Source organism: Equus quagga, chromosome 22, assembly GCF_021613505.1.
Source record: "Equus quagga isolate Etosha38 chromosome 22, UCLA_HA_Equagga_1.0, whole genome shotgun sequence".
Classification (NCBI taxonomy): domain Eukaryota; kingdom Metazoa; phylum Chordata; class Mammalia; order Perissodactyla; family Equidae; genus Equus; species Equus quagga.
In genome coordinates this window covers 2550229-2563175 of record NC_060288.1, presented here as the reverse complement: position 1 = coordinate 2563175, position 12947 = coordinate 2550229, and the positions used below count along the sequence as shown (strand labels likewise).

General features: G+C 40.7%; 1 protein-coding gene across 1 annotated transcript in view; it reads right to left on the bottom strand.

Moving 5' to 3' along the window:
* Positions 1–12947, bottom strand: part of ANK1 (ankyrin 1) — a 103109-nt gene that overhangs the window by 15777 nt on the left and 74385 nt on the right. The window contains exon 39 of the mRNA XM_046648669.1: positions 696–1254. Within this exon, the coding sequence (XP_046504625.1) occupies positions 696–1254 (559 nt within the window). The remainder of the gene's footprint in view (positions 1–695; positions 1255–12947) is intronic.

Genomic DNA, 12947 nt, shown 5'->3' with positions numbered 1-12947 from the left:
GGCCGTGGCCTGAGGACTCTCAGTGTCTGCAGAGGTGCTGCCAACGCTGCTCCCCCATGGCCTGCACAGGACCAGCCTTCCCGTCACGGGGAGCTTGTGAGGAGCCAGCCAGGGGAACAAGCAGCTCTCGACAGCTGATAAGCCTTGTCCTGTCCCAGATAAGCCCACCAGCCTCACTCTTTCAAAGGGACTAAGCAGAACGGGCACCATTATCAGCCCTGTCTCACGCAGGCTGTGACTGCACGAATAACTTCCCAGGGCCCTGGTGCCTCCAGGTTTCTAAATATGGTCTTCAGCAGTCAGCGCACAATGGCGACAGGGCCCAGAGCACCAACTCCAGCCCCACTTTAGGGACGTGGCAGCACCGAGTTTTACAGTCTCTCTCCTAAGCACGCTGTTCCCTGTACCAACACTCTCAGCCTCTCTCCTGCTGGCCACGCCCGGGAGGGGTCTTGGGGCGGGACTGGCCTTGCAGATCACAGCTCCTCTCTTACATGACAGAGGCCTGAGTTCAGCTGGGCGGCTTCAGAGGCAAGTTAGCGCCATCCTCAATTTATGTGCTCCAGGGCACTCAGAACACAGGGTCAGGGCGGCAGCATCACCTAAGAATGCCCTCTGTGCTCACTGCCAGGCACCATCTCCCCTGGAAGCCCAGAAAGACGAAAGGCCTGCTGCCCTGGCAGCCCAGCCCTTACCTGTCCTGGCTCGTCTCCATCACCAGACTCACGGTGGGGGATTCTGTGATGTGGGCTTGTACCCTCTGCTGGCCTGAAACAAGAGACACTTCATTCTCTGAGTCCTGCCTCACACCTGTTGAGTCCTCCTGCCTCTCATGACCTGGCAGCTTCTCTTCTGACCTCTGACCTTCCTTTTGTTCAAGAAAATCGGTAAAGCCATTTGTGGCATCTGAATCCACTGTGTCGTCCTCTACGAGGTCCAGAGAGCCCAGCGTGGGGCCCTGGAGTCCCTTGGAGAGCGCCCCCTCCAGCTTCCACTCGTGGCTGGTGGCATCAGAGTCCTCGGCCTTGCTGCACTCCAGAGAGGAGTCCTCAGCAGTGACCAGGGAGGGTGTGAGGCCCGCAGACCACACCTGCATGTCAGACATCTCCAGCATGGCGTCAGGATCCATGACCACCAAGGGATTGGAGTCTATCATGGCCACCTCGTTCCAGTACTGGTCTGCACGCAGCGGAGAGGAAAGCGCGTAGTGCAGGGAGGCAGGGGAGAGCAGCTCGTCCTGCAGCGAGGAGTAACCTGGATGGGCAGACAGAGGGCGACATGCTCCAGAAGCGATTTTTGTCACACACGCTTACGTGCAAGTCCACGCACACGCACACACAGGCACAGCCATAGATAGGCATGCACATTCCGGGCAAGGGGCTTTCCAAGCTCAAAGTCCAATGCTCAGGCCTTGGGGCTGCTGCCCCGGGTACCTGGGCAAGAGAAATAATACTCTGAGTTGGATGGGGGGCAGCCAGGGAGTAGGGGTGAAGAGGAGGACTGCTGTGCTGGATGGCAAAGAAAGAGATTGGAATTCTTTGTTATCCAGTTCAGAGCGCTACGTGAAGAGGCCTTGATCCAAAGGACTTGTGCTCCACCCTGTCTCAAATCAGGTGAGAGCCCCACTTCTCGAAGGCTGGGCAGAAAGAACTCCTGCTCTTTCTTTGCTCAAGACTTCCTTTTGGCACAGTCCTTAGAGTCTCTGTCAGGAATGTACCTTAAAGGGAGGGACCAGCCCCCAGAACCAGGGTCCGTGATCAAGGTGCCTTGGAGGGTCTCATGGGGTAAGCTGAACATCCACAGACCTTGGTGCAGTGGTCAAATGGGAAACCATTTGGTTTGAGATGAAGTAATTTTTCCTCGAGTTGTGGAATAGTTCCAGAAACTCTAAGTAATCTAAAGTGGCACACATGAGTTTTCTTTTCTTTTTCGCTTTTTTTTTTTTGCAGGGAAAGAGTTGCCCTGAGCTAACAGCTGTTGCCAATCTTCCTCTTTTTTTTTTTCCTCCCCAAAGCCCCAGTACATGGTTGTATATCCTAGTTGTAAGTCCTTCTAGTTCTTCTATGTGAGCCACCACCACAGCATGGCCACTGACAGATGGGTGGTGTGGTTCTGCACCTGGGAAGTGAACCTGGGCCTCTAAAGTGGTGAGCGTGGAACACTAACCACTAGGTCATCAGGGCTGGCTCCACAGGTGGGTTTTCTAAGGGTTCAAAACAGGGGGCCAGTTCAGGGGGCACCAGGAGGAGCTAGGCACACCTGCTGGCACTTCAGGATTCTGCCCCGAGCAAGTCATCCCAGCTCCAGGTCAGCAGTGACCCAGAGGAATCAGAGCCAGCTGGCTCAGGCCCCCAGACGCATGGCCCCATGGTCAGCACAGCCTGTCATCCATCTGTTCCTTGCTGCCTGGCTTAGACGGGAGTCCCTGCTAGTTTTCTGGGTGGCTCTGGTACTAGCTCTCTGATGTTCAGAAGTGACCAGGAACCCGAGTGAGAGGCACGTGTCAGCGTGTGAGAAATTTGTGTGCGAGTTGAATGGGCAGTGTTCTGTCAGGTGGCTCCTCTGCTCTCCTCTATCCAGGAGTGAGGGTCCCTGAAATAGGAGAAAGAGGGCCTCTGACTCCCCTTCAGAGCAGGTGCCAAGCTGTGGGCGGGAGGAGGGAATAGAAGACAAGATTCTCCATTCGGCTGAGCTCGTCTGGGGAGCCAGGGAGCAGGTGTGTGCCTACCACCTCTGAAAACGCAGCAGGGCCAAAGGAGGACACTGGGTAGGGTGGGGCCACCCTCTGCCAGGTCTCTAGGGACCTTCCTGCCATGCAGAGAGGCCCCTAGCCTAGAGTCCTGCCATTCATTCCCCACCACATGCATCCAGCTCTTCCCTGGGCTCAGCCTTTCTTCCAACAGGCCTTCCTCATTCCTAGCTCTGGGCCTCAGCTCCTGCTCGCCCATCTCTTCTCTACTTTTGATAATACTATCTCCAGTTATCCTCATTCACTCACTTGTTCAACCAAAAAATATTAATTGAGGTCTGATTACATGCTAGGTACCATGCTAAAGGGTTGGGGATTAGAAACACACACACAATAAGACGTGTTCTCTTTGTCCTCTTTTTCATGACCATTTCCTATAACTTCAGCTTATCTTGATTTCCCCCATCTTTGAATCTGTCCTGTGTTCCCTCACTAAGCTATTCATGGAACTGTACACTCTTTGAGGGCATCAATGGTGTCTACCTTTTCCTCTCACTTGCCTGGAACAGGATTCGGAATCCATTGGCCCCAGGGACTAGTGCAGAGCTCTAGAGAAGTGTGAGGGAGACATAGGAGCCAGAACAGATGGCTTCACCCGTATTTAGTAAAACCACAGTTGCTAATGATTACACGTGTGCTCAATGTAATCATGCTACGTGCTCAACACATCCTCTCTCTCAACCTTCCCAGGAGAGTCTTCCTCCTGATTGATCTCTACAAGTGTTCTCCCAAAATCAGAAGGAGGAGGAGACCGTGAGGTGGTGTGGTGGCTGGTGGGTAGGATGGTACAGTGGCGGAGATTAAGGGAATCCACTTTCACCTCTGGCCAAACTAGGAGGAACACGGAAGAGGTGGGAGAGCAGGAGAAATGGGTGGGTCAGATCTTACCACAACATTACCACCAAGACATTGCATGTGAAACTTTGACCTCAGGAACTGGGAAACCAGGGGGAATGGCCTGCAAACCTTCCATAGAAATCTCTCCAGATATATAGGAGCAAAACATCTTAGAGTCAAGTGATTATTTTCCTTATTATTATTCTCGAAAGCATTATTATCTTATTTCCATTATCAATCAAGCATCTATTTTGTGAAAAAACATATCTAACAGATTATTTTTAATTGTTACAACAACCCTACAAGAAAAGTAAAATTATTCCTACTTTATAGATCAGGAATCTAGAGGTTTAGTAAGTTGCTTAAGGCACACAGTAAGAGTGGTCTTTTCACTAGATTTTGCCATTAAAATCTTTTTAGGATAGCTTTATTAAGGTATAGCTGACATACAACAAATGCACATATTTAAAGTAGATAATTTGATAAGTTCTGACAGGTATACAACCATGAAATCGTCACCACAAGGACAAGAGGGGACGTTCATCATCCCTGAAAGGCTTCCTCACGCTTCTTTGTAACCCTTCCTTCTGCCACTCCATCCCCAGGTGACCACTGGTCTGCTTTCCATGTGAGTTTGCATTTCCTAGACTGGTAGATAAATGGAATTATACAGTGCGTACTCCTGTTTGTCTGGCTTCTTTCACTCAGCCTAACTATTTGGGTGTCATCCATGCTGTTACATGTATCAATAATTCAGCCATTGTTATTGCTGAGTTGTAGTCTACTGGATGGATATACCACAGTTTATCCATTTGCCTGCTAATGGATATTTGGATTGCTTCCAGTTTGAGGATATTACAAAGCTGCTTGTCTGTTTGGACATATGCTTTCTTTTCTTCTGTATGGAATGGCTGGATCATATGGTGGGTAAGTGTTTAACTCTTTAAGAAACAACCAAAGTGTTTTCCAAGCTATTTCACTAATGACTAATGATTTAAGCATCTTTTCACGTGCTTATTTGCCATTGGTATATCTTCTGAGTTAAGCATCTGTTCAAATCTTCTGCCCCTTGTAAAAACTGAGTTGTCTATTTTCTTATTATTGAGTTTTCAGAGTTCTTTATATATTCTGGATACAAATCCTATATCAGATGATTATTTGCCAATATTTTCTCCCAAGCTGTGGCTTGTTTTTCATTCTCTTAACAGTGCATTTTGAAGAGCAGACGTTTCTAATTTTGATGAAGTCTAACTTATCAATTTGTCCTTTTACAGATTGCGCTGTTGGTGTTATATCTAAAAAGTCTTTGCCTTACCCAAGGTCTCTAAGGATTTCTTTTATGTTTTCTTCTAGAAATTTTGTATTTTTATGTTTACTCCTAGAAGTTTTTATATTAGGTTTTACATTTAATCTATGATCCATTTTGCATTAATTTTTGTACAGGATGCAAGGTATGAATCCAAGTTCACTTTTGCATATGAATATCCAACTGTTCCAGCACCACTTGTTTGAAAGATTGCTCTTTCTCCACTGAATTGCCTTTGCACCTTTGTTGAAAACCAGGAGTTCATATATATATATATGTGATTCTATTTCTGGACTCTATTCTGTTGCACTCGTTTATCTATCTTTATGACAATACCACACTTCAATTACTGAAGCTTTGTAATAAATCTTGAAGTCAGGTGGTGTTGATCCTCCAACTCCATTCATTTGCAAAGTTATTTGGGATATTCTAGGTCGTTTCCATATGAAATTTAGAACCACTTTCTCAATTTATACAAAAAATCCTACAGGGATTTTGATTGAGATTGCTGAAATATATAGATCATTTTAGGGCGAAGTGACAACAATATCAAGGCCTCTGACTCATTAATGAGATGTATCTCTACATTTCTTTAGGTGTGCTTTAATTCCTCTTGGTAATGTTTTGTAGTTTTCAATGTATAAGTCTTTTACATCTTTTATCAGATTTAGCTCCAAGTATTTCAATTTTCTCAATACTATTATAAATGGTATTCTTTTTTAAATTTCAATTTATAATTGTTCATTGCTAATACATAGAAATTCGAATGACTGTTACATATTGGAATTGTATCCTGCAAGCTTACCAAACTCATTTATTAATCACTTTTTGTGGATTCCATTGGGTTTTTATATAGGCGATCTTGTTGTCTGTGAATAAAGACAGTTAACTCCTTCCTTTCCAATCTAGTTGCCTTTTATTTCTCTTACTTGCCTTATCATACTGGCTAACACCACTAATACAATGTTGAACAGAAGCAGTGAGAGTAGACATCATTGTCTTGTTACTGAACTTAGAGGCAAAAAATTCAGTTTTTCATCATTAAGTGTAATGTTAGCTTTAGGTTTTTCGTAGATGCTCTTTATAAGGCTAAGTGAATTCCTTTCTATTCCTACTTTGCTGAGGGTTTTCATCAGGAATGGTTGTTGGATCTATCAGATACTTTTTCTGCATTATTGTGATCATATGATTTTTCTTTTTTAGTTTGTTAATATGATTAATTATACTGTTTATTTTATGGTTTTTACTCTTTTAAATCTCTTAAGGTGTGTTTTATGACCCAGAATGCTGACTGTTTCACGTGAGCTTGAGGAGAATATGTATGCTCCTGTTGTTGGATGAAGTGGTCTATAGATGTCAGTTATATCCAGCTGATTGATGGTGTTGTTGAGTTTGACTACGTGCTGACTGATTTTCTCCCTGCTGGATCTGCGCATTTCTAATGGAGGGGTGCAGAAGTCTCCAACTGTAGAGTGGATTCACCCGTTTCTCCTTGCAGTTCTATCAGTGTTTGCCTCACACAGTTTGATGCTTTGTTGTTAGGCGCATACACATTGAGGACTACGTCTTCTTGGGAAATTGACCTTTTTATCATTACGCAGTGCCCTTCCTCACCCCTGATAACTCTCCTTGCTTTGAAGTCTGCTCTATCTGAAAATAATATAGCTACTCCTGCTTTCTTTTTATTAGTGTTAGCATGGTATATTTTTCTCCATTCATTTACTTTTAATATATATATGTGTCTTTATATTTAAAGGAGATCTCTGTCTTTTAATTGGTACATTTAGACCATTGACACTCAAAGTGATTATTGATACAGTTGGATTAATATCTACCATATTTGTTACTATTTTCTATTTGTTGCCCTTATTCTTTGTGCCTCTTTTTGTCCTCCATTCTTTTTCTGCCTTTTGTGGCTTTAATTGAGCATTTTTATGATTCCATTTTCTCTCGTTTCTTAGCATATTAATTATGCTTCTTTTTTTAACTTTTTTAGTGGTTGCCCTAGAGTTTGCCATATACATTTACAACTAACACAAGTCCACTTTCAAATAATACTATATCACTTCATGGATTGTGTGAGTACCTTATAATACCAAAATAATCTAATTCCTGCCTCCCGTCCCTTCTATCATTGCTGTCTGCTGTCATTCATCATTTGTTTCACTTATATATAAGTATATATAAATATATGTATATACGTGTGTGTGTGCGTATGTGTACAGATGGTCCCCAGCTTGATGGTTTAGCTTATGATTTTTCGACTTTACAATGGTGGATTCATGAGAGTTCAGTCTGTCATTGAATTGCACAACTCTGAAATGAGGTCAGCTTTGGGATCCATCTTACTTCAAAGATTTACTGAAGGATGAATATGCCTACATTGTAATGGACTGTTTTGGTTTTTTTCTTTTACTTTTGAAATATACACACACACTTAAATAAATCATCTTGCGAAATAACACTGTGTATGTGAGTGTGTGTAAAGGTTTCTACCGCTTTAAAAAAATCTTTGAAAACCTGATCTTGTTCAACTTCTTACTCAATGCATTTTGAACTTAATGGTATTTTCAAGTTGTAATGGGTTTATCAAGACATAACCCTATTGTAAGTTGAGGAAGATCTGTATATATGTATGCATATGAGATATATATATATAAGCATGAATAATTAACTACATTGTTACTGTTATTATTTTGAATAAATTGTTATCCTATAGACCAACTAAGAATAAGAGAAATAAAAGTTTTCATTTTCACTTAATCTTTCTTTCATGCTCTTGCTTAGTTTACATAGAACCAAGTTTCTGACATATTATTTTCCTTCTCTCTAAAGAACTTCTTTTAACACTTCTTGCAAGGTGAGTCTGCTGGCAAAAAATTCCCTCAATTTTTGTTTGTCTGAGAGTCTTTATTTCTCCTTCACTTTTGAAGGATAATTTTGCAGGATACAGAATTCTAGGTTGGTATTTTTTTTCTCTCAACACTTTGAATATTTCACTCTATCTTCTTCTTGTTTGCAGGGCTTCTGAAGAGAAGTAGGATGTAATTCTTATCTTTGTTCCTCTAAGGTAAAGTGTCTTTTCCTTCTGGTTTATTTTAGGATTTTTTAACTTATATTTGATTTTCTTTATATTTGATTTGAAAATAGCCTAGGTGTAGTTTTTTGGCATTTATCCTACTTGGTGTTTTCTGAGCTCTCTGGACCTGTGGGTTGGTGTCTGACATTAATTTAGAGGAAATTCTCAGTCATTATTGTTTCAAATATTTCTCCTATTTTTTTCTTTCTTCTATATCTGGTATTCCCATTATGTGTATGTTACACCTTTTGTAGTTGTCCCACACTCCTTGGATATTCTATTCTGTTTTTTCGGTCTTTGTTCTCTTTGCTTTTCTACTTTGGAGATTTCTATTGAGATATCCTCAAGCTCAGAGTTTCTTTCCTCAGCTGTGTCTGGTCTACTAGCATGCCCATCAAAAGCATTCTTCATTTTTGTCCAAGTATTTTTGATCTCTAGCATTTCTTTTTGGCTCTTTCTTAGAATTTCCACTGCTCTGCTTACATTGCCCATCTGTTCTTACATGCTGTCTACTCCATCCATTAGAGCCTTCAGCATATTAATCATAGTTGTTTTAAATTCCCAGTCTGATAACTCCAAGATCCCTGCCATGTCTGGTTCTAATGTTCGCTGTCTCTTCAAATTGTGCTTTTTGTCTTTGGTATGTGTTGTAATTTTCTCTTGATAGCCAGACATGATTTACAAGGTGAAAGGAACTACTGTAGACAGACCTTTAGTAATGCAGTGTGAGGTGTGGGGAGAGGGGAAGGGTCATGCAGTCCTGTGATTAGGTTGACACCTAGGTCTTTTAGTGAGCCTGCGCCTCTCGACTGTGGACTTCACAAGTGTTTTAAATTTATTTTCCTCCACCTTAGATGGGAAAAGATGGCTAGAGTGAGCTGGAGTTGGGTATTTCCCTTCTTCCAGGTCAGTTAGGCTCTGATAATACCCCCAGCATGTTAAGCTCTAGTTAACTAGTTTCCCCTGAGGGCAGGCCTTGTTAAGAACAGAGTGCCCTGGCATATTTCAATGGTTCCTTTTCTCCTCCCCAGCAGGAAGCACGAGGGGATTTTTCTCTGATATTTACTGTGGGAACCTGGTCCAACTCCTGGAGGTAAATCTCACAAAACTGTGAGGGCCCCACTATGCCTGGACCCCCCTGGAGCGTTTAACTCTCAGAATTGTCCACACTGAGCCTCCAGCAATCTGTTAATCACAGTCCTGGTTTTCCAAGCCAGCACTGGTTCCCAGGTGGTTTCCCCTTGTGAATCTCTGTCCCAGTAAAGTGATATTCTCTGTATTCACCAGTCAGACTCCCCAATTTGGGGGCAGCAGTTCGTTCGGTGTCCTCGCCTCTCTTAAAGATCCTAGAAGAGTTGTTGATTTTTCAGTCTGTTCAGTTTTTTACCTGTTAGGTCAGAGGGTCGACTCCCAAGCTGCTTACATGCAGAACCAGACACTGATTTATTTTAGAATGTTAAACCTCCCTTGTATTCCTGGGATAAACCTCACTTGGTCATGATGTATTATCCTTTTTACATAGTGTTGGGTTTGATTTGCTAAAATTTAGTTTAAACTTTTTGCATAAACGTTCATTTTTCTTGTAATGTCTTTCCCCCCCAATATCAGGGTGATGCTGTCCTCATAGAATGATTGGGAAGTATTATGTCCTTTTTACTTTTATAAACGAGTTATTTCTTCCTTAAATGTTTGGTAGAATTTGGCAATGAAGCCATCTAAGCTTAGAGTTTTCTTTGTGGGAATGTTTTTTAAGTATAAATTCAATTTCTTTAACATATATAAGGCTATTCAAGTTATTTATTTCTTCCTATGTGAGCTTTGATAGTTTGTTTCTTTCAAAGAATTTGTCAATTTCATCTATGCTTTCAAATTTACTGGCATAAAATTGTCAATATTTCCTTATCATCCTTTTACTACTTCTAGAATTTTTAGTGATATTACCTCTCTTATTCCCAATGTTGGTAATTTTTGTCTTTGCTCTCTTTTTCTTGATCAGTCTGGCTAGAGGTTTATCAATTTCATTGATCTTTTCAAAGAACCAGATTTTGGTTTTATTGATTGTCTCTAGTGTTATTTCTGTTTTCAATTTCAGTGATTTCCACTCTGTTCTTTATTATTTTCTTTCTTTGGGTTTAATTTGTTCTTCTTTTTCTAATATCTTAAGGTATAAGTTCCAGGTGCAATTGAAAAGCATGTACATTCTGCTGTTATTGGGTGGAATGTTCTATAAATGTCAATGAGGTCAAGTTGGATGATAGTGTTCAAATCTTCTATATACTTACTGATTTTTCTATTTGTTCTATCAATTATTGAGCCAGGGTATTGAAATCTCTCACTGTAACTGGTTTTGTCTATTTCTCATTGCCATTTTCTCAGTTTTTGCTTCATGTATTTTAAAGCTATATTACTAGATGCATAAACATTTAGGATTGTTTGCCCTCTTCATGAACTACTTATCATTATGAAATTATTTTCCTCCTCCTTGGAAATATTCTTTTTTTTTTTTTTTGAGGAAGATTAGCCCTGAGCTAATAACTGCTGCCAATCCTCCTCTTTTGCTAAGGAAGACGGGCCCTGAGCTAACATCTGGGCCCATTTTCCTCTACTTTATATGTGGGATGCCTACCACAGTGTGGCTTGATAAGCAGTGAGTAGGTCCACACCCAGAATCTGAACCGGCAAATCCCAGGCCACTGAAGCAGAGTATGCGAACTTAACTGCTATGCCACTGGGCCAGCCCCCCTCCTTTTTTTTTTTTTTTTGCTGAGGAAGATTTGCCCTGAGGTAACATCCACTGCCAATCTTCCCTTTTTTTTGTCTGTGACCCATCACCACAGCATGGCCACTAACAGATGAGTGGTGTTGGCCCCCGCCTGGGAACTGAACCCAGGCCGCTGAAGTGGAGCGTGCCAAACTTAACCACTAGGCCACCGGGGCTGGCTCCCTGGTAATATTTTTTATTCTAAAATCTACTTGTCTGATATTACTATAACCACTCCAGTTTTCTTTTGATTAGTGTTAGCACAATTTATCTTTCCTCATCCTTTTACTTTTAAGGAATTTGTGTTTTTATATTTGAAGAGCATTTCTTATAGGCAATATATAGTTGAGATTTACCTATATATCCAGTCTGACTATCTCTGCTTTTTAATTGGGGTATTTACACAATTTACATTTAACGAGATTATTAATATGGTTAGCTTTAAGTCTATTACCTGCTAATTTCTATTTTTTTATTTGTCCTATCTTTGTTTTCTTTTTCCTCTTTTTATGCCTTCTTTTGGATTAATTGAAATTTATTTATTATGATTCTATTTTATCTATTTTGATGGAGTATTAGCTATAATTCTTTATTATTTTAGTAGTTGCTAAAATAGTAGTTCATGGGGGCCGGCTCCGTGGCCGAGTGGTTAAGTTCACGTGCTCCGCTGCGGCAGCCCATGATTCAGATCCTGGGCGCGGACATGGCACTCCTTGTCAGGCCACGTTGAGGCGGCGTCCCATGAGCCACAACTAGAAGGACCTGCAACTAAGATATACAACTATGTATGGGGGGCGGGGGAGAGGGGAGTTGGGGAGATAAAGCAGAAAAAAAAAAGATTGGCAACAGTTGTTAGCTCAGGTGCCAATCTTTAAAAAAAAATGAATAAATAAAATAAAATAGTAGTTTATGGAATATATCCTTAACCTATCACAGACAACTCTGAAGTGATATTATACCGCTTGGCATATAGTATAAGAACCTTACAAGAGTATAATTCCATTTTTCTCTCTAGACTTTCAACTGTTTTACTATTGTTGTCATAGATTTTCCTTTTACATATGTTACAAACGCAACTCTATATTGTTATTTTGTTTAATCAGTCAGTTATCTTTTAAAGAGATTTAAATAATGAGAAAATAGTGTAACTAAAGAGAAAATTCTGGTTTTTTTCCTTGCAGTTGACATTTTTGGCACTTGTTCATCCCTTTCTGTAGATCTATTCTTCTGTCTAGTGTCATTTTTCTTTAGCCTGAAGGACTTTTTTTTTTTTTTTTTAACATTGCTGGTCACATGGGTCTCCTGGTGATGAATCCTTTCGGCTTTTGTATGTCTGGCAAAGTCTTTTTTGCCTTCATTTTTGAGAGGCATTTTTCTGGGTATAGAATTCTAGGTTACTTTAGAGATGCCCTTCTTTAAAGATGTGGTCAACTTTAAAGACGTTGCTCCACTGTCTTCTCACTTGCATTGCTTCCAACGAGAAATCTGATGCCATTCTTTTCTTTGTTCCTTTGTACATAACACTTTTTTTCTTTGGCTACTTTTAAGACTTTCTTTATTACCTGTTTTGATCAATTTATTTAAAATGTGCCTTGGCATAATTGCTTTCATGTTTCTTGTGTATGTGGTTCATTGAACTTCTTGGATCCATGTGTTCACAGCTTTCATCAAATTTGGAACATTTTCAGCTATTATTTTTTTAAATATTTTTTTACTCCATTCTCTGTTGGGAATTCTAATTTCACAAATACAAGGTTGCTTGAAATTGCCCCATAGCTCACTGATGCTTTTTAAAATTTTTCTTTTCTTCTGTGTTTCATTTTGGAGTTTCTATTGCTATGTTGTCAAGGTCACTAATCTTTTCTTCTGTAATACCTGTCTAATCCCACCCAGTGTATTTTTCATCCTATGTATTATAGTTTCATCTTCAAAAGGTTGGTTTAGGTCTTTTAAAAATATCTTCCATGTCTTGACTTAACTTCTTGAACATCCGATATACAATTATAATAACTGCTTCACCATTCTTGTCTGCTAAGTCTAACATCTGTGTCAGTTTTAATTGATCGATTTTTCTCCTGCTTACGGGTCACGTTTTCCTGCTTCTTTTTATGTGTGGTAATCTTTAATTGGATGTCACACACTGAAGTTTACCAAGTTTACCTTGGGTGCTGGATATTTCTGTATTCTTGTAACTATTCCTGAGCTTTGTTCTGGA